The following is a 23,045-nucleotide window of genomic DNA, read 5'->3' on the forward strand; positions in this document are numbered from 1 at the left end:
AGGTAGGCATAGACTCTTTCAGTGCTTAAATTTCTTTGGAAGCTCTGGGGAAATGGGGATAACAGAAATGTAATAGAGAGAAGTCTTTTGGCCAAGCAAGTCGTTTGGAACTTATTTTCTCATCCATGATATTAAAATATTGGTGCTGTTGCAACTATCTCATGCAGGAACAATTCCTTTCATATGTCAATGGAGAGTCAACAGTTATTTTTTTAAAGTTGTGCAAAGCTTTTGTGTCACAATGGATGCATGTATTCATACAAAAAACCCCTTAAAAGTTCAAAAATAAGGAATTTATCAAAATTATTGAGATGGTTGAGATCCTAAGCACCAAATGGCTCAATAGTTAGTCCATGGAGAATATTTAGAATTACAGTTGAACCTTAAAACCTAAATACTATACAACTTAACAAGAATCAATTCTCTTCATTCCTATGGGCTTGGTTTCAAATAAGGCTGCTCTGTAATTATAACCTTTTTACTTCTTAAGGAGAAAGATGTGCTTTTAACCAGATATTTCAGCTTTTACTGGCTTGTGGAGGTGTAATAAAATAGGTGATTTGTGGAATTTTTTCATTTGTTTATTCCTCCGGATATTGCAGGTTCTGGATCAGTATAAATGTGATTATAACTTCGCCCTCCCTAAATAAAACATACCAGTACTGCTTCATCAAGGTGTCCTTCTGAATCAGATCCTCTCTGTTCAAAGGGGAGGATCTGCTGTTTGCCTTGTTCCATTGCTGGGCATAACATTCACCAGTGAGAAGAAAGATGTTCACATATATCTTAACTGTGTGAATGTGAGAATTTCTGGGTCTGAGCTAATGAATTCAAATAAACATTTCAGGCTCCCCATGGGATGAGCCAAATCAATAGGCTCATGTCCAGGAATCACTGCACTGAAGATTTTTTTCTTTTGGTATCCCTTGACTGATTAGTTTGGGGAGCTCCCTTAATGTCCGATCATCTCCCTTTGATAAATAGTGGCTTTGTGCAAGTGTCACAAGCTCTGTGTAGCAATGGGCGACCACTTCTTTTCCTCTATTGTTTTCTTAATACATGCACTGGCCCCAATGCTGTTTACAGAGGCAGCAATCCTGGTACAGGTGTGGATCATGTCATCAAGAATAGGGGCTTCTTGTGTGGCATCAGTTTCTGAGCACTCTTCATCAGAGGTGGAGATTACAGCAAGCTTTCATATAGCCTGATCTTGCCTAATCTTGGAAGCCAAGCAGGGTTGGGGCTGGTTGAAATGGGACTTAAATGCTGTGAACCGCCCAGAGAGCTTCAACTGTGGGTGGTCTAGAAATAATGTTGTTGTTGTTGTTGCTGTTGCTGTTGTTGTTATGAGGCAGATGGCTCAAATATTATACCATTGCAATTCTTATTCTCTCCCATATAAGCAGCATTTGAATTTATTTATTTATTTATTTATTTATTTATTTATTTATTTATTTATTTATTGTGTTGGGCAGGGGGTCAGACTAGATGGCCTAGGAGACCCCTTCTGACTCGCTCTGTTTCTCTGTTTCTATGTTAAACTTATATTTTGCAAAATTGGCCTGAGGTCCCACAGTAGTGCCAATACAAGATCTCCTTGTGCTCTTTTTGATGCAGAAGTAGCATAAGTAATGATTCTGGGCGCCTGAATAACCTTTTCAATAATTCTTCAGATTAAATCAAGTATATGAAAAGTGTACTCTTGCATTCTATAGAATAAGCATTTGCTTGAATGCAACCCCCTCCTCCTCTCTGCAAGATTGCTAGTATGGGAAATAAGACTCTGCTAAAAAATGGGAAATGGGTAGCCAGCTCCACAGTCAGAACTGAATGATTTTCAGGTGTGCTGGGCATAAAATGAAAATAGGAACAGATGCCTCTTTGATATTTATAGAAAAATAATGATCCTCTTTCGGTTTGCATTTTCAGCAAAGCAAAATCGTGATCAGCCCTGTTGGTGTTTACAGATAACAAAAGATGTGAGCAAAGTCAAGCAGCAAGCATTGATTTTCTTTTGTACTAGGAACACTTTCTAAGAGCATGATCAACATTTTTAGTCTCCTATTATTGTAAAGGTTTGCCTTCCAATGCTCACTGTCATTTAAGGACAGGGATATTGGTCTGCTCCAGAATTTACTACTACAAATTCAAGCCAGACAACAAGGTGCAGGAAAACTCCCACCCGCACATTGCAACTTTTCCTTCCTCTGCAGCTTTTGCATATTTCCTAGATGTGCCTTGAGGGTCTTCTAGCCCTCCAGGGGGAACTGGAGGGATGAAGCTGGTGAATCTATTCCATCAGGGCTGTTCCACTGGCCGAGGGACACATTTGGATAGAGCCCCTTTAGCATTATCATGGATTGTGAATGCCATTAGAAAGCACTACTATTTACTATTAGTACTTATTCTACTTTTGATGATTGAGAGTGTCCCAGATTTTGGCAAAAAATATTTTTAGTAGAAAGCTTAGATCCTAATCCTACACACATTCACTTAGAAATAAACCCAAATAGATTTAGAATGACTTACATGTAAAACAATGTATATAGGATCAGGCTGAACAGAAAATTAAAAATATCTTTGCTTTAAAGATATTGCTTTGCCAAATGCAACTTTAAAAGAGCTTTAAAATATTAACTGCATCATTCAGCCAAATGTATGCTCTCTGAAATATGATCCTATATGCGCAATACAAATGTTGGTCGGATGTAAGCCCTATTAATTTCCATATGTTCTTTCAATGATGCATATCTAAATATTTGTGTCCCTGTGCTGGAATTTCAACATGACAGTGTACTATGTCATTTTTAGGGGGGATTAAATGTATTCCACTCTTAAATAGAGATTTTATTTTTTTTTATTTAATTCATAAATAGATGGTTAGACACCATCCTAAAACCTACAACCTACAAACAATGATCTAGAAACAAATTTGTCAGTCACATCATTCCACAGATAGGCCAAATATATATATATATATATATATATATATATATATATATATATATATATATATGTGTGTCATTCTTGGAACAAGGTACCCTGGAATTACTATTTACAGAATGCCAATGGTAGTATCGAAATTCTCAATGCATACGAATCTCATGGTAGACATATTCTAAGTGCTATATCATTCTAAGTCATTCTAAAATAACCAAATAAATAGAAGATAATACAATGCTTTGTTGAAGGAGGGGTGATTGTTAATTTCTATACCATCTGAATCTTTGTTCTACATCTGGGAAGAGTAGATGAGTCCGTTGACACAGCTGTAGTGCGAATGCATCATATGGCATGATCACACACAACAGCCAGTTACTGCACATTATGCAGTATATCATTTATAAATCAGTTATTTCATTTTGCAAAGTATGTAAGTAATAATTCATGATCAAGTTGAAATATTGAAAGGGACAGCAATTTCCCAGCAGCACCCAGATTCAAACTCATTGGCATACAGAAGAACGTGGCAGGCTATTAATATGCAGGTGACACAGATGCTTGTAACTTCAGCATCCTAAATATAGAACTCATGATCAGTGCGTCAAAGTGCAGGAAGACCCTTTATCTAGTACAGCGGCATATTCCACAACAGAGCATGTAATTTTGGTAGGGATATTTTCCAGTTCTATAGAAAACGTGCAGTGTGCATTTGAAAAACAGCAATGTAATCCATGTAAACTGGCTGAATGTATATTTCAGACGGTCAACTTTGCCTGACACAGATTAAGCAGGCAGTTGAAATTCATAGCAAAAGAGGTGTCATATTGGTCAACCCATTATGAATTAAATAGAATTCTATATCCTCACCATGCCATTGCAATTAAAAACGAAATATCTTAATTTTACTCCTCTGTTCTACTACACTGTAGAGCTGATTAAAACCATCTCACCTGCTATAGTTTTTAAATTCTCAATAACTCTGTGTAACATTCAAGAAGGGGCAAAACTCATAATGAAACAAGAATTTCTACTGAGTTGGCCGGTAAGGATGCAACGTTATTGATTTCAACACTGATTAGATGTGCAGGCTCACGTACTCTCTCATATGCCTCTCCTTGATCCAGGGGATTCAAGCCCAAATCCTAGTTAAAAATTCCAATTATGAAGGCAAGCTTGGCTAATGTTAATCACTACTATTAGCACTGATGCATAGCGCGTAAAAGAGTACAACATGGTTAAAGCAGTATAGGGCTTCCATGTGCTAGAAGGGAGAAGTGCAAGGGTGTGTGCATAGAAACATAGAAACAGAGTGAGTCAGAAGGGCTCTTCTGGGCCATCTAGTCTGACCCCCAGCTCTGGCTCGGCTCATGACATGCCTACCATGTGCATGTCCAGCCTATCTTTGAACACCCTCACCAATGGGTCTTCAACCACCTTCCATGGAAGCTCATTCCATGCCCTATGGGTCCTAACAATCAGGAAGTAACTCTTGGCATCCAAACAGAACCTTGGTTCCCTGAGTTCGCTCCACTGGAATGCATCCTGCCCTCCTCTGCAGGGGAAAACAGGTCTCTACCCACCTCCATGTGTATAAGAGCCAATGGCATACTCCTAAACTTTGAACTATGGGTGGAAGTCCAGGAATGTTAAATATTTGCCAACCCACTGATTCTGGATACAGTGAATAATGAAATGGGCAGATAGGAACCCAAGAGGGTGCTTTCTCCCAAGTCAGACTGTAGGCTCATCTAGCCTCGCACTGCTGGTTCTGAGTGGCAGTTTCTTTCTAGGCTGTAAGGCAGGAGTTTTCTCAGCCTTGCAGGGAATTAAATCTGGGCACTTCCTTTACTGCTTGGAATGTAACACATTCACTATAAAACTTCAGAGAGAAAATAAAGCTCTGAGAAATAGCTATTCTGAAATAGCTATTCCGATTTGGAAGATGAAAATGTCATGCAAACACAGCTTCCCTTGAATTGCTCATCTTCCTCTGAGACATCCAACTGTGTCATCTTGAAAAATCAAAGGCTAGGTTCTGCATAGATATCTATCTATCTATAGATATCATCCATACAGAAACATTCTCTGGAGAAATGCCTCTGTTTAGTGCCCACATGGAAAGGGGGTTAAAAAGATAAAACACATTACTACATCTATTTATCCATTTTAAACAATTTATTTGAGATCTCAAGTTAGAGTGTGGCTTAACACTATGGATAATTGACTCTGTAGATAACTCTGCAAACAGACTGATGTGTTTGTCATGTTTCCATTTTGGGGCTAAAAGTCACAGTGTTTCCTCTAAATAATCAGCACATATCCTTGAAGCCTTCCTATAGACAAGTGAAACAACTTGCATATCTGTGGCCTGCATTCATATTAATTGTTTTCTGCAGTCATCTATAGAAATTACATGATTCAGAACACTTAGCAGCTGTCTGGATATGTTGGCCTACATCCCCCATGGTTCCTTAAACCATGCTGGCTGGGCCTAATGGGAGCTGGGAAAAACACAGATTTTGCTCAGCCCTGTGCTACATAGTCCTGCCTGCACAACTTGAGATTCACCAGACCAAATGCCATTTACCTACCTACGGGGAACCCACTATGTGTCCTGCTTGTACTGCTAGCTGCAAAAAGGGAGTTGGGAGGTCTCAAATACAGGTATATGGTGGGCAAATAAACTTTCTGGATCACACACTGTCTAGACCAAATATAAATAATAACCTATTTGCTCCTGTTTCATAAGTCTGATCATTCTGGCTGAGGTGGTTCCTTATCAATCGCCAATACAGAGGAAATGGAGAAATGCAAAAAGAAGACAAAAGAGGACAGCTATGTTTATAAAGTTTATAATAAGTATTGTATTTTAAGTGGAAGTATAGGACATCTCAAGACAAAGAGGGAAACTGAGATCAAGTGTGCTGCCCTGTGTGTGCAGATTGATATGCTTCCCAGGCACTGACTATTCATGGGTAACAATTATTATGACTTTTTATCTTTAACCCAGAATTGAACAGGCCAGCCCTTCAAACAGAGAATGCCTTCTAGTAGAAGACTGTTCTCTGTAAAACAGGACACCTGCCCATCCTGATTTTCGGGCCTTTGGCTTCAGATTCTCTAAAACAGAAAACACCATCACCAGATTTTTTGTTTTCACTCACATACCCCAAAATGGCAAGGTTGCAGAATCCACAGGCATGTAAAGCACCATGCAGTTCTAAATACAGCAGTATACTTGTAACGGGTCTGAAGCGCAAATGGCATTCTGCCCTTTACATTAATGGCTGCTGTGTCTGCAGCTTTCTCGCCTTCATGTAGACATCGCTGCACACTTCCCTTTCATTTGTCCTTTCTTGAAGCTCCATGATTAAATATTTATATCACTCACTTAATTCAGTTCATCTCTAATATCCTCTTGGGGCAGCTCATAGTAGACGACTGAAGAAATGAAACTCATTAATCGCACATGTTATATAAGCAACATCCATGTTGGAGCGCTGACTGAAGTTGTGTCATTCCTCTTTTTTATTCGACTCCTTCCCCCCACCTCCATTGACAAAGTGATCCTCAAGAACAACAAACCTTATTTTATTGGCCTTGTGATGGAGGAACATTTTGAGGATCAGGGGTTTTAAAGGCAAAGATACCTACACAGAAATCTGCAGCTGCAACTAAGGGCAGAATTGGACATTAGAAAAGAAGGGTTGGTGGTAGTTGCGGTAAGACACCATCGAACAAAGAGCAAACAAAGCTAAAACCATTCTTCATCTTCCCTGCTCTGTAGTTTATTTTGCTTGCCTTGTGTCATAATGCTTTGTGCTTTCCAGAAGCAGCCAATGGAGCGAAGTCACTCTTGTGCTTCTCATAATGTCTAATTTTCTAACTCACTTGGAACTAATCTCACTGAAATCTGTAGAATTGGTTTCTGAATCTTTATTTCACAAATTTGCACCTGCAGATGACAACTGCTGCTGGTTTGTCCTCAGGTCAAGATGCTATCATCCTGTCCTATCAGAATTCCAGCAAAGAGTAGAGTCATGTGTTAATGCTGTCATTAATCAATACTCTCCCTTGACTATTCCTTAATCATCCCAGTGTAAAATGAAGACACAATATCAACATTTATGGATATTGTATGTTCTCAGACTGCACATCTTATCCTGTAGCAATGAAATGAATCACCTCCATTCTTTATTTAAACCAGAATGGAGGTACTTTTGGAGCTGGTAGTGTTTGGAAAATTTGGATAAATCCTGTCAGAAAATAATTGCTTCTGCGTATTTTTGCATTGTGGAATCAATCCTGTACTACTTCTCAAACCAAGCTAAGTCACTGTTTAAAATGGCATTTCTCTCACCTTTAGTTGTAAGCTACGATAGACAGGCCATTTAGTCCAAATAGACATTGTATACCTTCACAATTATTAAACAATCCTCGTTGGAATTCACAGTTTACCAGGAAGTATCTTTTCCTAGCCCAGAGGGCTCCCATGTGCCCTGGCCATTCAAAACAGTGCGAATGCATTCCGTAGGGTCTGAGTCTAGATGAGCTTATGAGTTCATGAATAGTTTCTCAGTAGCTTGAATTTACATGTCTAAGCAGACCTGGAGATGGGTTCAAGTTACTCAGCTAAAGTGTCAATACACTGCAATTAGAAATATTGTAATCTCATTGTCACTGTATGATTGACTGACATTCCTTTCTCTGTTCTATATGTGATGACCTCAGAATCTTACTGTAATGTCTGCATTCTGTCATCAATTGCTCTGTACCAGTGTACGTGACTGGAAGGGTATAAAATACCCTGTAGTTGTATTGAAACTTTGCAGCGAGTTCACCTCTGCCTGCCGGTAATGCATTATCATGAGCCTACCGCGGGAACCTGGGTCAAACAATAAAGCCACAGATGGTCTGAATGCTTGATCTTTCCCATGAACCTGAGTTTTATTTCCTCCTCATGAATTGAAATTCCAGGATTTTTCTGACAGTAGTCAAAAAAGTCTATAATACTCATATTTATTTTAGGGTTGTCTGTTTCACTTTCAATTCTGATTCTATCCTGCCTGTCTTGCCCTCCTCCCTCTCCCTCCCCCTCCCCTCTGTGTGTGTGTGTGTTGGATAGTGAAGAAGAAAATAGCCAACTCCAGCAGGGTGTCACATGGACAACATTTTCCAATGCCACTTCCTGGACTTGCATTACAAAACAGGTTGCAGGCTGGGGATTGTTTTAGGTGTCTTTTTGTTTTCTATTATCATAAATGAAAATTTCTCCCAAAAAGGTTGAGCAACACTTTAAAAGATTGGTCTGTGTATTTGCATAAGCCACAGTTAAAAATATCAGCATGTACATGGCATCCCAAGCCTTATTTAAAAATTAGAGCATTCTGCAGTGTACAGCTGCACTCAGACTTTCTTTAGAAATTGCCCTTTAGCTTGAAAGATGGGATTTCAACAGATATTTTTTAATTTAAATATGCTTTTGTTGTTTTGGTTATTTAGATAAACAATTTAAAATATTTGGAGTCTGGTATCTTGCTAAAAGAGGGTTATAATCCTTTAATTGTCTAGATATCAACCTGAGCATAATTTTATAGCACAAGAATTTCTGATGATTTTGTTGGAGTAGATCCTGGAAGAAATGCCTCCCAGCCCCCAAACATATTACCAGGGGTAGGGAATGAATTTCTTCAGACTTTAAGAGGATGCTTGCCTTTTGGGTGAAGTTGTACCATTTTTAGATGATGTGGTATAACTTCTTGTGCATATCAGAAGTTCCTGTCTTCTTTTGTTTTCCAGTATAGCACAAACAATATTTTGTCAGGAGTCAGATTTAACTATTCATCAAGGTTAGCCCTTTGGGATGTCAAATGATCACTGTTCTCCCTCAGTGTTCACTTGTTTCCTAAAGGGTGAAACCATTTAATGTGGGAGAAAGTGTGCACATTTGGGAAGTGAAATGGGTTCTTTTCTGAGAAAATTTTTTTTGCAAATAATTCAGTATTAATTTGAGATTGTCAGATTTAGCTCTAACAGTCATTGTTTTGAAACTGATTCTACTTCAACTGCTGTGCCTTTATCATTTGGAAGTCCCAGGGAGCTTATACAGGCTCTGCATCCTTTGGAGAAGACTCTAACAATGTGAAAGAATAGCTGGATTCGGCCTGAGGTGATTTGGCTTCCTGAGAACAACCATCCAGAGGTTGATGGCAACAGTTGAGCTGAGAAGAGAGAGGCCTCAGCTCAAGAAAGCTCAGTGGAAATGGCTTTGTTTGAATAAAGCAGTTTTGTCCGGAAGACAATCCATCTGAGTCTTGCGGTACAAATGCATGAATTTCCACAAAGCACTGCTGGAAGGGTTTTCTGTTGATTTGATTCCTTCTGTGTTAACTGAAAAGTGGGGGCAGGAGCAGAACGACTAATAAAGACAGTGCTAATTCCTTTTGCTTCTTTTTTCCTTTCTTTCTATCCCAAATTGAGAACAAAAAAGACAGTTCCTTCAGCTTCTCGTTCATGCTTTTCTTAGAGCCAGATCAGCCATTACTTTCAATCTCAGAGTGGAATTTTTATCATTCCCATTCTCATCATCACTGAGTAGGTACACAGGACTCAAATTTGGCTTGGACAGCTGAGGGACTGGGTGGTTTTCACCCTTCTCTGTTCAAATATGGGTCCAATTTACATCCGTTCCCCACCCTGTACCTAGTCTAGACTAAACATGAAAAATAAAAGAGCTGTTAGATGTGGGTTGAAAGTAACGTCTGTTTAGACCTGTACAAATGAAAGTATCATCCTGGAAGCATGGTTTACTCCTCCTGACAGAAGAGGAAAAGGGGCTCACTTCTGCTAACATGGCCTTACCCTTGTTGCCTCTTGAACTCTCTTAAAATCTGTGCCATGTGGAAGGGGAAATGGTGGCAGGGACAGCATGGAGAAGAGGCATAATGAAAAATCTGTTCCTTTGCACCCAAGGATCATTCATTGCCTGAACAGTCTACAGATGGAAAAGGCCCTTCCAATTGAGGTAGCTGGTTAGGCTCCAACACATAATCTGTAAAAGGAATGTGGTTCCGTGGAAGAAAGTCAGTATGCTGGGAAGCAGCCAAACACCAAAATGCATGTCTACATATTCTGTTTTTCTGTCTATGCTGCTCTGAGGTTAACTGTGTATTGAAGACGCACTGGCTGATGTGTAGAGTGGGAATGACCTAAATTAAGGAAGCAATTCCACATTAAAAGCTGCGGCCGTAAAACAAGGCTATGTTGGCAGAATGTCCCATTCTCATGATTACTGTCTTGCACCATTACCCAAAAAGAACTCTCGGCATATTGTAACTTTACTTTGCGCAATTAGGTTGTACAAAAGGGAGGGGAATGGATTTATTTTTAACAATATAATTGAACAGGGAGAACGCACCTAAGAATGGATCACTGTATTCTGTGTTTGACAACTTGAGTAAATTGTTTTCCAAGGTTTCCATTACTTTGGCTGAAAGGAAAAAAAAAATCCATCAAAGCCATTGTTAGTATCACACAAAATCAAGTCCCATTTCTTTTGCTTGTCCATCACATTTATAAATCATTGCACGTTTGAAAGAATACTAGTGTCAGTGGTGCAGCTGGTAATTTTAGACTTACTTTGACTTAATGATCTTATGGAGCAGAGGGTTGGGTGGAAAAAGCCATGACTTTCCCTTCTCTTCTATTCTCCCCTGCTATTGCTATTCCATGCTTTATAACTGCTCAAAAATTTCAGTCACATCAGAGTAAAACAATAATAGCCCTTTGCCAGTCCTGATAAAAACAGTAAATACCCTGAGCATGTGCCAAGTCCCTCCTCTCAAAGAAGGTTCCTTCTTCTTGTGGAAGGCTGATTCTCTATCCAACACATTTCCTTCTGGATAAGCATCAGTTTATTGTAGGAACAACAATATATATTTTATAAACATAAGAAAAGAATCTCTGTTCCGCATGTATATGCTCTCCCAGCCACCCAGTGACTAGAAAGTAAAAAAAAAAAAAACGGTGGGAGGACAATATGCCACATTGACCAGTCAGTATCAGCCCGGGTGAACCTCGGCAGGCCTGGCTCCCAGCAAGCTGCCACTCTCTGGCTGGTCATTTGGGCTCCCAGGGGTCCTGGACCTGACCATAAGGGTCCACTCCAGCTGCATCTCTGGTCTCCCTAGGCAATACTCACCTCGTTCTGAGACTACATCAACTGTAGTGGTTGATGTCCCTGCACTCACGGGCTGGGGCTGGGGCTGAGGCTGCACTCGGTTTGGCTGGAGGAAGGAGGAATGTTTGCTGAGGCTGTGGGGGTGGGTTTGGCTCTGAGCGAGGCATGGCAAGGATCTTCTGGAAGGCTTTAAGGGGGGCTCCTTCACGGTCTCACTTTTGCTAGTATTCATGCCTGAAAGAGACACAAGAAAAAGATTCAGGCTATTTCATGTCAGTACGTATATATACATCCTAGAATTTGCATCCATATAGTAAAAGTAATTGTTCACAGCCATAATTTTAACAGGATTTTGTAAAGTAACATAATAATCATAGTAATGTTGCGATCTCTACATTTCACAAACATACAGTGGCTTCCAATTAATTTATCCTGCTGGTGGATCACCCCTGGAGCAGGTGAGGGGTGTTCTTCCTCCCACGGCAGGCCTTCATGCATCCTGTCCTAGATCCAAGGGGAACCTGCTACAACAGGAGAAGCAAGGTGGAAGACAGAAGAGGAAAGTGCCCTTGCACGAGTGGACTTCGAGTTTCCTCAACAGGGAGTAGGTTCAGAAGAAAAAGGGTTCTTCTGAGCTGAGTAGAAAGGAACAAGAACAGTGTGTTTAGAGGACAACCTTTTTCTATAGCATGAACACTTTCCAATGCTCCATATCCTTCTTCATAAGGAATACAAACTGAAACCATCATCTACATTTGCAATGTCTGCCTGATAGGCTTGATCTCAAATGACAGGTTTATATTGGTAGTGCTTCCATCAAGCAGTTCCCAAACCCACTTTCTGTCTCATCTTTCTTCAACTCAGTACCCTCCAGACGTGCTGTACTTCAAATCCCATCAACTGCTGCTACCATACCAAGTGTAAAGATTGCTAGTGGGGGCAATCCAAGACATCTGGAGTATACCAGGTTTTGATAGGCTGTTCTACCTGATCTTCTAAAGCTGCCAACACAGCAGGGCTTAACTTTGTAGAACACTTTGTCATCCTACCCACCTCCGAATACCAAGCTCTTTTATTCTTTGCTATGGCCTAGCTAAAATGGGAGGGCAAAGATAGAAATTCTGCTATGCCCTCCGGTGATCCCGGTGATCTCTCTTCGCAGTGGCACTGTGCCTACCCAGAGAGGGACTGTGTCAAAGCGATTCAATTATTTGCTTCTGTCAACGAGCCATTTAGCCCCCTTAAATGAAAAACCGGAGTTCCTTGAAAGGAAAAAAGGCAGAATATAAATATAATGAATAAATATAAAAATAAATAAAACTGTAACAGTAAATACTGAAATATGCCTTATGATGGCATCTAAGACCACCGTAGTTATTTTGACTACAATTTCAATGGGAATCCAGTTAAGCATTTCAGTCATAACAATTATACGTGCCCTTTACCTGCTATTTACCAGGTCATGCTTTTCTCAAAGGATCACGTCATGCTTTTCTCAGAGGAAAACAATGCTAACTAAAAGCTTGGACTTTAAAGCATGCAGGGGTTTAACTTCTGCATCATCTTTCCTGCACCTTCTGCCCCACTGTAGCTGCTCTGTACTCTTCAGGGTCAGGCAATTCTCCGCACTGGCCAAGGACAGGGCACGAGGTGTCGCAGCAGGGGATGGATCCACAGAAACTGGGATGGTGACTCTGAACTGGTGGATGCTCCTTCCACTTCTGCAAGAGCATCTTCGGATCCAGCCAAAGTACTGTTGTACCACTTATGCAATGAGTACCACCACTCCCCTTACCAGCTGCTTTTCAGCTCCTTTGAGGATGTGCTCATTAAAAGAGGATATTAAGCAACTTGCTGGCACAAACAGTAATTCAGTAAACTCATGTGATGCTTGAAGAAGCAAGTCACAAAAGGATTATATTTCCCAGTAGTTTCAAATTCTACTTTCCAAAATGTAATAGTTTCTATAAATTTATTTACTGAGATAATCCAAATAGAAGAGTGCCAGATGATTTGTGGTCATCAGTGCATTGACGGTAGCAGCACTTAAAAAAAATAAAACTGAGGCACTGTAAAAATAAACAACTCCATGCACATTAAGTCAGATGGCTTTGTGCTACCTCAGTTAACAGTAATTTATTTTTCCAAGTATTAAATCATATCCCAGCATAAATTGTCAGCATAAGCAGCAGTTGTTTGGAGGCTGGTGGCATAAGAGTATTGCTAGTGAGCCGATTCAGATTTCTCCCTAGAAAATAATCCTACCATGAGTGATTCTCATTGAGTGTGTTTACACAATTGGGGAAGGACAGGCAATCACTGTCCCACATGTGCTGGCTGCACACCATTGAATTTCCCCAATTCCTTTCACCAGGTGTGGTTTGCCATGTAGCCCAAACCAGTGAGGGGGCCGTGTGAGAAGGTATATGAACCACCCCATGTAAACCACCCTGTCTCCTTCCCTTCCAGGTCTGGATGGCACAATAAACTGCACTTGGCAGGGGTAATAATGAAACAGGTAAGCACATGGTGGGAGAATAAGCTACTGTGACATATTCCTTTCCCAATTGTACAAACCACACATTGGTTTTCCAGATATTAAGCCTTCTGCCTCACAGTTTCATTCAAGAAAAGATTCCTAAGGAAAGTGAGAACTACAAAGGTTTCCAGATTTTGAGATCTGCCCCCTCAACCCTAAGTTACAAAGATCTAAAAATTGATTTTGTGAGAGACATATACAAGGTGTTGCTGCCTTTCAGAAGGTTATAATTCCCATTCTATGAAGACATGAGAAGTGAGGACACAGATCCAGATGATATTAGATGGTTCCTCCATTCATTATGATGGCAGGAAAAATGGACAACTGCTCCTTTCATATAAGTGAATGGAAAAGCCAATGTGGTGTAGTGGTTAAGAGCACGGGACTGGGACTCAGGTGATCTGGGTTCTAGTCCCTGCTCGGCCATGGAGCCAACTGGGTGACTTTGGGCCAGTCACAGACTCTCAGCCCAACCTACTTCACAGGGTTGTTGTTGTGGGGATAAGATGGAGGAGGAGAATGATGCAAGCTGCCTTGAGCCCTTTGTAGGAAAAAGGCAGATACAAATCGAAAAAAAAAAAAAAATCCCAGAGTTGGCCAGACTTGTTCAACAGAAGAGCTGCATATGGTAAATGTCAGATGTTTGAGAGCTGCAAGCAGGTGCCCATGGGTGCCTGTAGGGGTAAGTAGTGAGGGCAAAATAAACTCCAACAGCAGCATGCAGTTTGTGAGCCTTGGTTTGGCCACCCCTGGGAAAGCCCACGATAAGCTGAGTTTATGTTATGTTAAATGGTCACATGTGATACTACTATCCACACATTTTCTTGTGTCCAAACAGCCCTACTGTTGTTGTGACTTAGCCAAGGGCACACAAACACTGTGTACACAGGTCTATAGCATCAGATGTATTCAAATGAAAACACATTCAGTCAGGTTAAACTTCATTACCCATGTATTCCAGGACTGTCCCATTCCTGATTCAGTAGAGAGATCATCTACCTAATGATAACAAGCTGAATTTGAGGCAGCATGCTTCATCAGTGTGATCAGAATACATTGGCATGTTAATGAGCTTTTGATCAAACGCCACAATAGTTCTGAATAAAGTTGGATTTGAATACCATGCAAATCTGAATTACCCTCTTAAAGCCTAGCAGAGTAAACATTCCCATCCCAGACTCTGCCCCCATTTCCTGTAAAAGGTGTAAATGTAATATAAATGTCCTCTGATTTTGACATTCTGGGAGCAAGAGCACAGCCATAAGAAAAACAGGGCAAGTAGCATGAATCTGCTAGTTTTGCAGATCTCTAAGCAATAAAGCTGATGGTATCTTTCATCATAGGATCTCCAGGTTGGGCTCAATAGGCATCACTCTAATTTGGAAGACTGATTCCAAAAGTTTGGAGTTTGGCCCTGCAGCATACAGTAGATGGTTCCATTTTGTTCCCTAGTGATTTTTAACATCTATCTCTGGAAAAAGCCATTCAGGGATTTGGGTTAAGATGCCATCATCAGGCTGATAATACCCTAGCTTGGTGTCTCCAAACTTGGTGCCCTCCAGAAGTCTTGGGCTCCAACTTCATAAATCCTGGTCAGTTGGAGTGCTGAGTAGTTGCCTGGAAACATCCCTAATGCTAATTTCAAGTTCAGGAAGTCCCTTTCCTCTACATCAGGGGTCTCAAACTCAACTTACCTGGGGGCCGCTGGAAGTAGAGGCTGGGTGAGGCTGGGCCGCATCAAGGATTCCATCACCGTGGTGGTGGTGGGCCGTTCATCCCGTGGTGAGACCCCTGCTCTACATATTTGAACAATTGTCCATCTAACATTGGATCATATTTAGTCCTGCATTGCCATCTGGTACACGAGAATAGACAACCTGAGTCAACCCAGTTTTACAGAAGGACTTTCTCCACACCTAATTTTACTAAGTGCAGACTTTAATTTTGGCTATAGTAGACTTTTTTCCCTAGTAAAGATGCACTTCCTTCAAATGCATTGTGAGGATATTTAGAACTATAGACTTGAACATTACGGAAGGAGAATCTAAATGTTCTTCCAGAATCTCTTCCATCAGATTAAACAGGAATGGAATAATTCCTCAGTTTCTAGCTTTAAGCGCCATTGTGCTGAAATTTAGATACTGCAGACAAAATGAGATTTTTCCTAGAACATATAAGTTATACAATGATTCTATAATAAAACCTTGTTGTTGTTGTTAGTCACGAAGTCGTGTCCAACCCATCGCAACCGCATGGACAACATTCCTCCAGGCCTTCCTGTCCTCCACCATCCCCCGGAGTCCACTTAACCTCACACCAACTGCTTCAGTGACTCCATCTAGCCACCTCATTCTCTGCTGTCCCTTTCTTCTTTTGCCATCTATTGTTCCCAGCATTAGGCTCTTCTCCAGGGAGTCCTTCCTTCTTATTAGGTGCCCAAAGTATTTGAGTTTCATCTTCAGGATCTGGCCTTCTAAAGAGCAGTCAGGGTTGATCTCCTCTAGGACTGACCGGTTTGATAGCCTTGTGGTCCAAGGGACTCGCAGGAGTCTCCTCTAGCACCACAATTCAAAGGCCTCAATCCTTTGGCGCTCAGCCTTCCTTATGGTCCAACTTTCACAGCCATACATTGCAACTGGAAAACCATAGCCTTGACTATACGCTCTTTTGTTGGCAGGGTGATGTCTCTGCTTTTTAGTATGCTGTTTAGATTTGTCATAGCTTTCCTCCCCAGGAGCAAGCGTCTTTTAATTTCTTGGCTGCAGTCCCTGTCTGTGGTGATCTTGGAGCCCAGGAAAATAAAATGTGTCACTACCTCCATTTCTTCCCCATCTATTTTCCAGGAAGTGAGAGGACTGGATGCCATGATCTTAGTTTTCTTAATGCTGAGTTTCAAGCCAACTTTCCTCCTTCGCTCTCCTCCTTCACCTGCATCAAGAGGCTCTTTAGTTCCTCTTCCCTTTCTGCCATGAGAGTGGTATCATCTGCATATCTGAGGTTGTTGATATTTCTCCCAGCAATCTTAATTCCAACTGGTGATTCAAAACCTTAGCAGTTGTCATAAATGTAGAAGGCATGTCATACATTTTATTTCCACATGCCCACATATTAAGCTATCAGTTGTGACAGATATAACACACTGTTGCCATAATCAAGACATTTAAAGGATTAAAGCAATTTTTAATTGCTTTGGGAGCTTTGTATTGAACCAGGTGCATTTTCAATTAAAAATTAAAAAAGTACAAACATGGGGCTCAAAGGCCTATTAGATAATTAACACTCCAAAACAAAATCATTGCACTTCCCATGAGAAAAATGAAACACAGACATATTTGCCAGCACACACACACGCGCGCACACTCACACACACACACACACACACACACACACACACACACACTCTCTTGAGTTTTAGATTGAATCTCTGTTACGCTAATTCCTAAAGTTAGAGGCTGTGGATGAAAAGTTAGACTAATGGAGGTGAAAAGTTTGTTGGATTTGTTTTTATGAGAACTTGACAAAATTCATAAACTTCCTCATAAATGGGATGGAAAAAATTGGTTATGAAAGAAAGAAAGAAGATTAGTCTATCTGAGGGGAAAGTGACATCTTTCATGTAACTGTCTGGAAAATAATGTTTAATGGTGCAGTCCAAATCCTACAACTCCCAAGCCATTCTTGGACTTGAAGGACTTTTTATGTATAATTATGCAGAAGATTGTGGACTAAGAAGGAGGGCCTGATGCTTTTCTAAAATCACACAGAAACACATCAAAAAGCAGCTTCAGAAAGTAGAGATTGGAATGGAGAAGAAGTGACAGGAAGAAGGCTAGTGTAACCCTTTTTGTGTTTCTATCTTAAAAACATAACAAGGACCATGCTGGATCATACAAAAGGTTAATCTGCTTCAACCTTTTATTCACACAACAGTATAACAGCTCTCTGTAGGAAATCTATGAGCAAAGATATGAATGCAATAGTGCCAATTCTCCATTCCAGTTTATCTTTTCAAGCTGCTTCTCCCTCTAAGAACTCAACACATATTTGCCGATAGCAAAACTTACTTCTATATTGTTGAACTTTACAAATCATGTAGAACAAGTTAATTTCTATAGGCAGTATCCTCCTGTGTCTAGTGGAATGAACTGCTAGCATAACAGGAAATTAGCAGTTTTGAAAACAACTCAAAATGAGTAGAAACATTCATGTTTAGAACAGGGCAGATTCAGCAGAGCTTGGAGAAGAGAGTTCTGGTAACTCTCTTCCTAATCTGGAAATCTGTCTCTGTATGTTTTTGGTTATTTTGAGAGCTGCTTATACCAATGGATCCTCCAGGTGCAACACAAAGCCAGAGTGTGCTGAAAAAGTTGATATTTCCTATAACTTTTATAGACAGGAAATGGAACTGGTCTATCTCAGTTCAAATGGGGAGTTTAATGGAATAAATATCACTTCTATATTTCTGGTCCCGTATTTAATGTTCCAATTTTAAAACAGTGGTAACACAGAAGATATAAGATATCACGTGGAGGGATTGTCATTTTTGCAGTGATTCTGGGATCAATCACCCCCAGAAAGACTTGAAACTGGGCTTAGAAAACTGAACTAATTTGCCTCAAATTCAAATCTTATCACAGTTTGTCTTGAACCCAGTTCCAGCCAAACTTACACACCACTTGCTTCAAGTCCCAGGAAAACAATGAAGTCTGAACCTTTGCCCCTTTGAGATACCGCAATACTTCCTCCTCTCTACTACCCATGTGTCACTCCAAAATCTACTACCCTTCCCAACACCTGCCAGCTGGCATAAAATCAGTGGGATGCTGCAGGTTAGGAGACCCTCTCCCCACCACTTCTGGTGCCTGGGAAAAATATTTCTTTTCTACCTCGGATCCAAATCCAAGCCTAAACAAGAACTTTTTGTGCACTGCAATGGTTGATTTGTTTGAAGAAAGCATTATGAACCACAGACAGCCCCAACCATACAAGAGCCAGGAAATACAAACTTGGCAACACCACAAATAGGTCCTAAATGCACCTGCTTGCTAATGGTCAGTGATGGTGTGCTGATGTGCAGGGTGAGTGAAGTATATATCCTTAATAAGTATTAAAGGCTAAAACACACCTTTTTAGTTCATCACCAATTGGTGACTAAACAAGGTGAACCAAACAGTATGGATTGGGACGTGTTACTATCTTAGGTGCTTGAAATGTCCTCCATCTCTGTTGCAACATTCCTAGAACCTGTGTCCGACATGTGACACAAATTCTGGGTAGCACCAAAATTGATCACTGCTTGAGAGAAGAACTTCAATGTGTCCATTGTGTGAGGTCCTCCATGACCCACTCAGTACTATAGACCTACTTTTGGTCCACCCTGTATTATATGGTCCGTATAACTCAATGAAGTATGAGAAAGAATTTGGAGTTGCAATGCAGCTAGTTCAGCAGCCATATTTGTCTGTGGATTTGATTGTTTCCTCATGTCTGTTCACAAATAAATGGATAGCACAACAATGCCATAAATCTCCAGAGGCTGATCCTTTCAGGAAAACACTCTGTAAGAGCCTCACTGGAATTTTCCACCACAATGAAAAAAATGGAATCCATGCACATGAAGCAATATCCCGACAACCATTTTCTTCTGTGGGTTTTAATCAGCTTAACTATTTGCAGAACTGGAGTCTAAACATTGGGTAGCTTTCACAGAGAAGCAACTAAGGTTAAATGAGGGAACAGGAAAAAAAACCTTTAAATAGATTCTTCCCTTTCCATCAAAGCTATTACCAAAATATCAATTGATGGCTGACAATTTAGATCTGAGCAATTTCAACTGGTGATTAAAATAAACAGTGCTCAGAACAGAAATGTTTATAGATGGGTATCATAGAAGTGCTGAAGGGTGAAGATTCTGCTGTCAGACAAGTTCCTTTAGCAATTCCATTAAATGAAAACGCTCACAGATGTGCTCAGAAGCAGTTCTTTTTATGAGGCTGTTCTCACAGCCACTCTCTAGAAGAACTGACATATCCTATAGATGGCTCAAGTACTACATTCCATATTGTTTAAATGAGAAGAGCTACAAATGAGCGGCCAAAAGTTAAACCCTGTAACATATATTCAGTATATAGACACATTTAGTAATTGGCACACAAAGTGCTACTTTTACTGTATTCCTGGGCTGAGGTGCACACAGTGGAATTTCTATTGTTATTTCCTCTTGTTTGCAATAATATACCACAAACACTTTTTGACGTGTCACTTTAGTTTCCAAAATGCATTGAGAGCTTTTCAAGAAACACAAGTCAAAAGTTCTTTGAGCCTGGGTGGTTGGATCTCAAAATGACTAGAGTACTTCCATAGTGGATAGACAGGAAATGGCTCCAAAGTATGGACACACGCAGGCTTCAGAGCGCACATTTATGCATGCTTACTCAGAAGTCAGTCTTACTTTATTCAGTCATATTCCTTCTTATGTAAGTGTGCGTGCGGTGGCATCCTAAGTATTACAAAACTATGAAAACAGGACATTTTATTACTATTCCTCAAAACATTAAGTCTGCCTCATGATGGAGGACTCTTGCACTCTTGAACCAACCTTGCCATGGGAAAATGGGAATTCCACCAGCAGCGAAGGGCATACTTTGGAAAAAGAACAAATGGCACTATTGGCAATGTTACTTAAAAGTAGATCCAGATGTGCTGCTTCTCTGACACATATATTGTGTGCTATTAATTTAATTGATGTTAAGCCTAACATCTTGGCTCAAGCTCCATTTTCCTCAGAAAGCATAGATGGAAAAAAGTCAAAAGAAGTGTCTGGTAGGAGAGCAGGTGCACAGAAACATTACCCGCTTTTTCAGTTTACAGAAAGTTGTTTCCCTGTAACCAAGAAAATATGTTAATGTTTACCTGGTAGCTGTGCCACTGCCGAGCTGATTAACGTGGGTGCCTTTGCATTCAGTAATTAAAAATCTTGGTAGGGGAAAGAGTCCAGTCCTAGAACTTCCCTACCTTCTAGCTAGGTCAAGCGTTTTGCATATTTGGCTATGCAACTCTACAAAGGCCCCCTTTTCCCATATAGGTGTGATGGGATTTCAAGGTCTTTGGAAAAACCCTTGTAATCAATCCCACTGTCCTTGAAGGCACATTTAGTGAGGCTATAAGCAAGAGCCCAATCCATGGTTACTCCTAATCCCTTGGCTCCAGAACTCCTTGCCAAAGGAAGCTGGGCTATTCTTACTGTTTTTCTTCTGCCAGCAGGCAAATATATTTTTATTCAAAAAAGGCATTGGTAACTAAAATTGTGATGGCTCCCATGACCCAAACAATGCCTTGGCCTCCATTTGGCCTTCCGTCCTGGCTCCTTTATTTTGGATATCTCTGAGCAATCAGGTACACCCTTTCATCAACAGGTCAGAATGACCATAGTTTATTACCCTGTTTTTTAATTTGGAACTAAGTTGAGAAACCCAAGGTCTATGCCCACAACTCTTTTGGGCAAGTAATCAGAAACTGAAGTTCTTTGGGTTGTCCTTTGTCCATGATCACGCAATTATAACAATTTCTGATTTCTTTTTCTTTTTTCCTAAATCAACCCCTTGCCATCCCCATGGACAATCATTTTCACCCGACCTTTTTTTACTCATTCAGCCTTCCAATCTGCTGCTCCACCATTCCCACTGAGCCATCTTTCCTTCCTTATTTGATAACACTAATGTCGGTTTTGTATTATCTAAGTTAGGTCTGGTAGATCTGAAATTTACTTGAGAGCAGGTATATTCATCAGTCCCATTTCCCCCTTTGTATTAAATATATGAACTATCTGTATTTTTGAGAATGCAAATTTCAGAAAATAAAGTTGATGCTGTTAGACTTTGAGCAAGTATTTGAGCTAAGTTCCCTATTACAGAAGCAGCTTTTTGGCAAAAGCATAGTGAAATAGTCCACTGTGTGTGCACCACACCTCTGATTCAAGGCCTCCTAAGACTTTATTGGTCATTAAACATGCATACCCAAAAGGTATGTGCTCGTCTGAATGCAAAGTGTTGCAACAACAGAGAAGCCATCTGGAGTTCTTCTGACACACATTTTATCAGAAGCAATGTCTTTCCACAATCATTCACATGTATGACAGTTAATACTCTTCTAATAAAACTTCATGATGTTTGTTTTCAGAACAAAGCTTTAGTAGCATAGAAAGTCAAGAAATGCACTTTATATCCTGTAAACATGTCAGCTTTAAACAAAAAATAAACCTGCAAATATTCACCCCTTTAAAATTACTTTGTCAGCTTATTGTTCATATGACACTTCTTCACTTGTCACACATACCAGTAGGATGTATTCTTAGCTTTTCCTAATGTAAGTTTTAAACAGACTTAAAGAAATCACAGGTATTAGGGAAGACCAAGGTTTCCTCAGCTTTAATTGGATAAAAAGTTCCAAAACATGACAAGCATTATCATTATCTTATGGTACCCCTTAATATTTTCCTGAGAGAACTTGGTTTCCTCAAAACACAGTTTCACAAGCACTGAGAAGATATTGTTATGCCAAATGCAAGGTGCACATGGCATAGATTAAAGAACAGAATCCTCACAATTCAAGAATGCAACATATTTAAAATGGAACACATGGAACACTGGAATATTAAATGCTTTCAATCATTCTCTGACAAAATAGAAATCTGTTTCCCCAGATGAGTATTTGAAATGGAGAGAGGTCATGGCATGTTTACACAATGTGTTTTAAAAGAGTCTTTTCTCGTCCAAGGACAAAATCATAGCAACCAATTAGTGGAAGATTTATAGTGTATTTATAGTGTATAGTTCAATATTTATACTAAAATGCTGAAAACAAGTTTATAATGGTTAGTTTCACAAAGATATTCTGTCTGATTAGCAAAAGAAAGCCTTCACGTTCATACAAAATCCCTTTTAAAAAGTTTGTTTCAGAAATTCAAACTTTTTATATGACAGATTAGGAAATATTCAAGAAAGAATTATGTGAAGTTACTCATAGAGCAGTACTTTTTTGAAAAAAGTCATTTCTTTCCATTGCCAAATATTGCAAGCCAATGGAAGAAGGCTTATTTGGATCCAGTTAGAGGTGTTCTATTTGGGAAGTTCCTAAAAGTAGCCCTAATTAAAGCTGCCAGAATACTGCTCCTGCCATTCCAGGTTGCGTTCAGCAATAGATATAGAAAGAAGGGGGGGGGGGAGGGGGGGGGAAGAGAGAGAGAGAGAGAGACTGATAATTTTATTGAACAATCAACAAGTACATTACTGCCCTCTAGTGCAACAATACACTCGCATGCTGATACCAGAGGATAAAAAATCTCTCCCACCTGGGTTAAGAGATGAATGTAGATTCTAAAGGCTC

At 40.1% G+C, this 23,045-nt stretch overlaps 1 protein-coding gene across 1 annotated transcript in view; it reads right to left on the reverse strand.

Annotated features, from left to right (window-relative positions):
- The window catches only part of ANO3 (anoctamin 3), a 264,086-nt gene that overhangs the window by 109,286 nt on the left and 131,755 nt on the right, over positions 1-23,045 (reverse strand). The window contains exons 2-3 of the mRNA XM_044425772.1: positions 11,144-11,356; positions 10,361-10,432 (exon numbers count right to left, since the gene is read on the reverse strand). Of these exons, the coding sequence (XP_044281707.1) occupies positions 10,361-10,432; positions 11,144-11,356 (285 nt within the window). The remainder of the gene's footprint in view (positions 1-10,360; positions 10,433-11,143; positions 11,357-23,045) is intronic.

The sequence above is a fragment of the Varanus komodoensis genome, unplaced genomic scaffold (genome assembly GCF_004798865.1).
Source record: "Varanus komodoensis strain SLA01 unplaced genomic scaffold, ASM479886v1 scaffold16, whole genome shotgun sequence".
Taxonomy (NCBI): domain Eukaryota; kingdom Metazoa; phylum Chordata; class Lepidosauria; order Squamata; family Varanidae; genus Varanus; species Varanus komodoensis.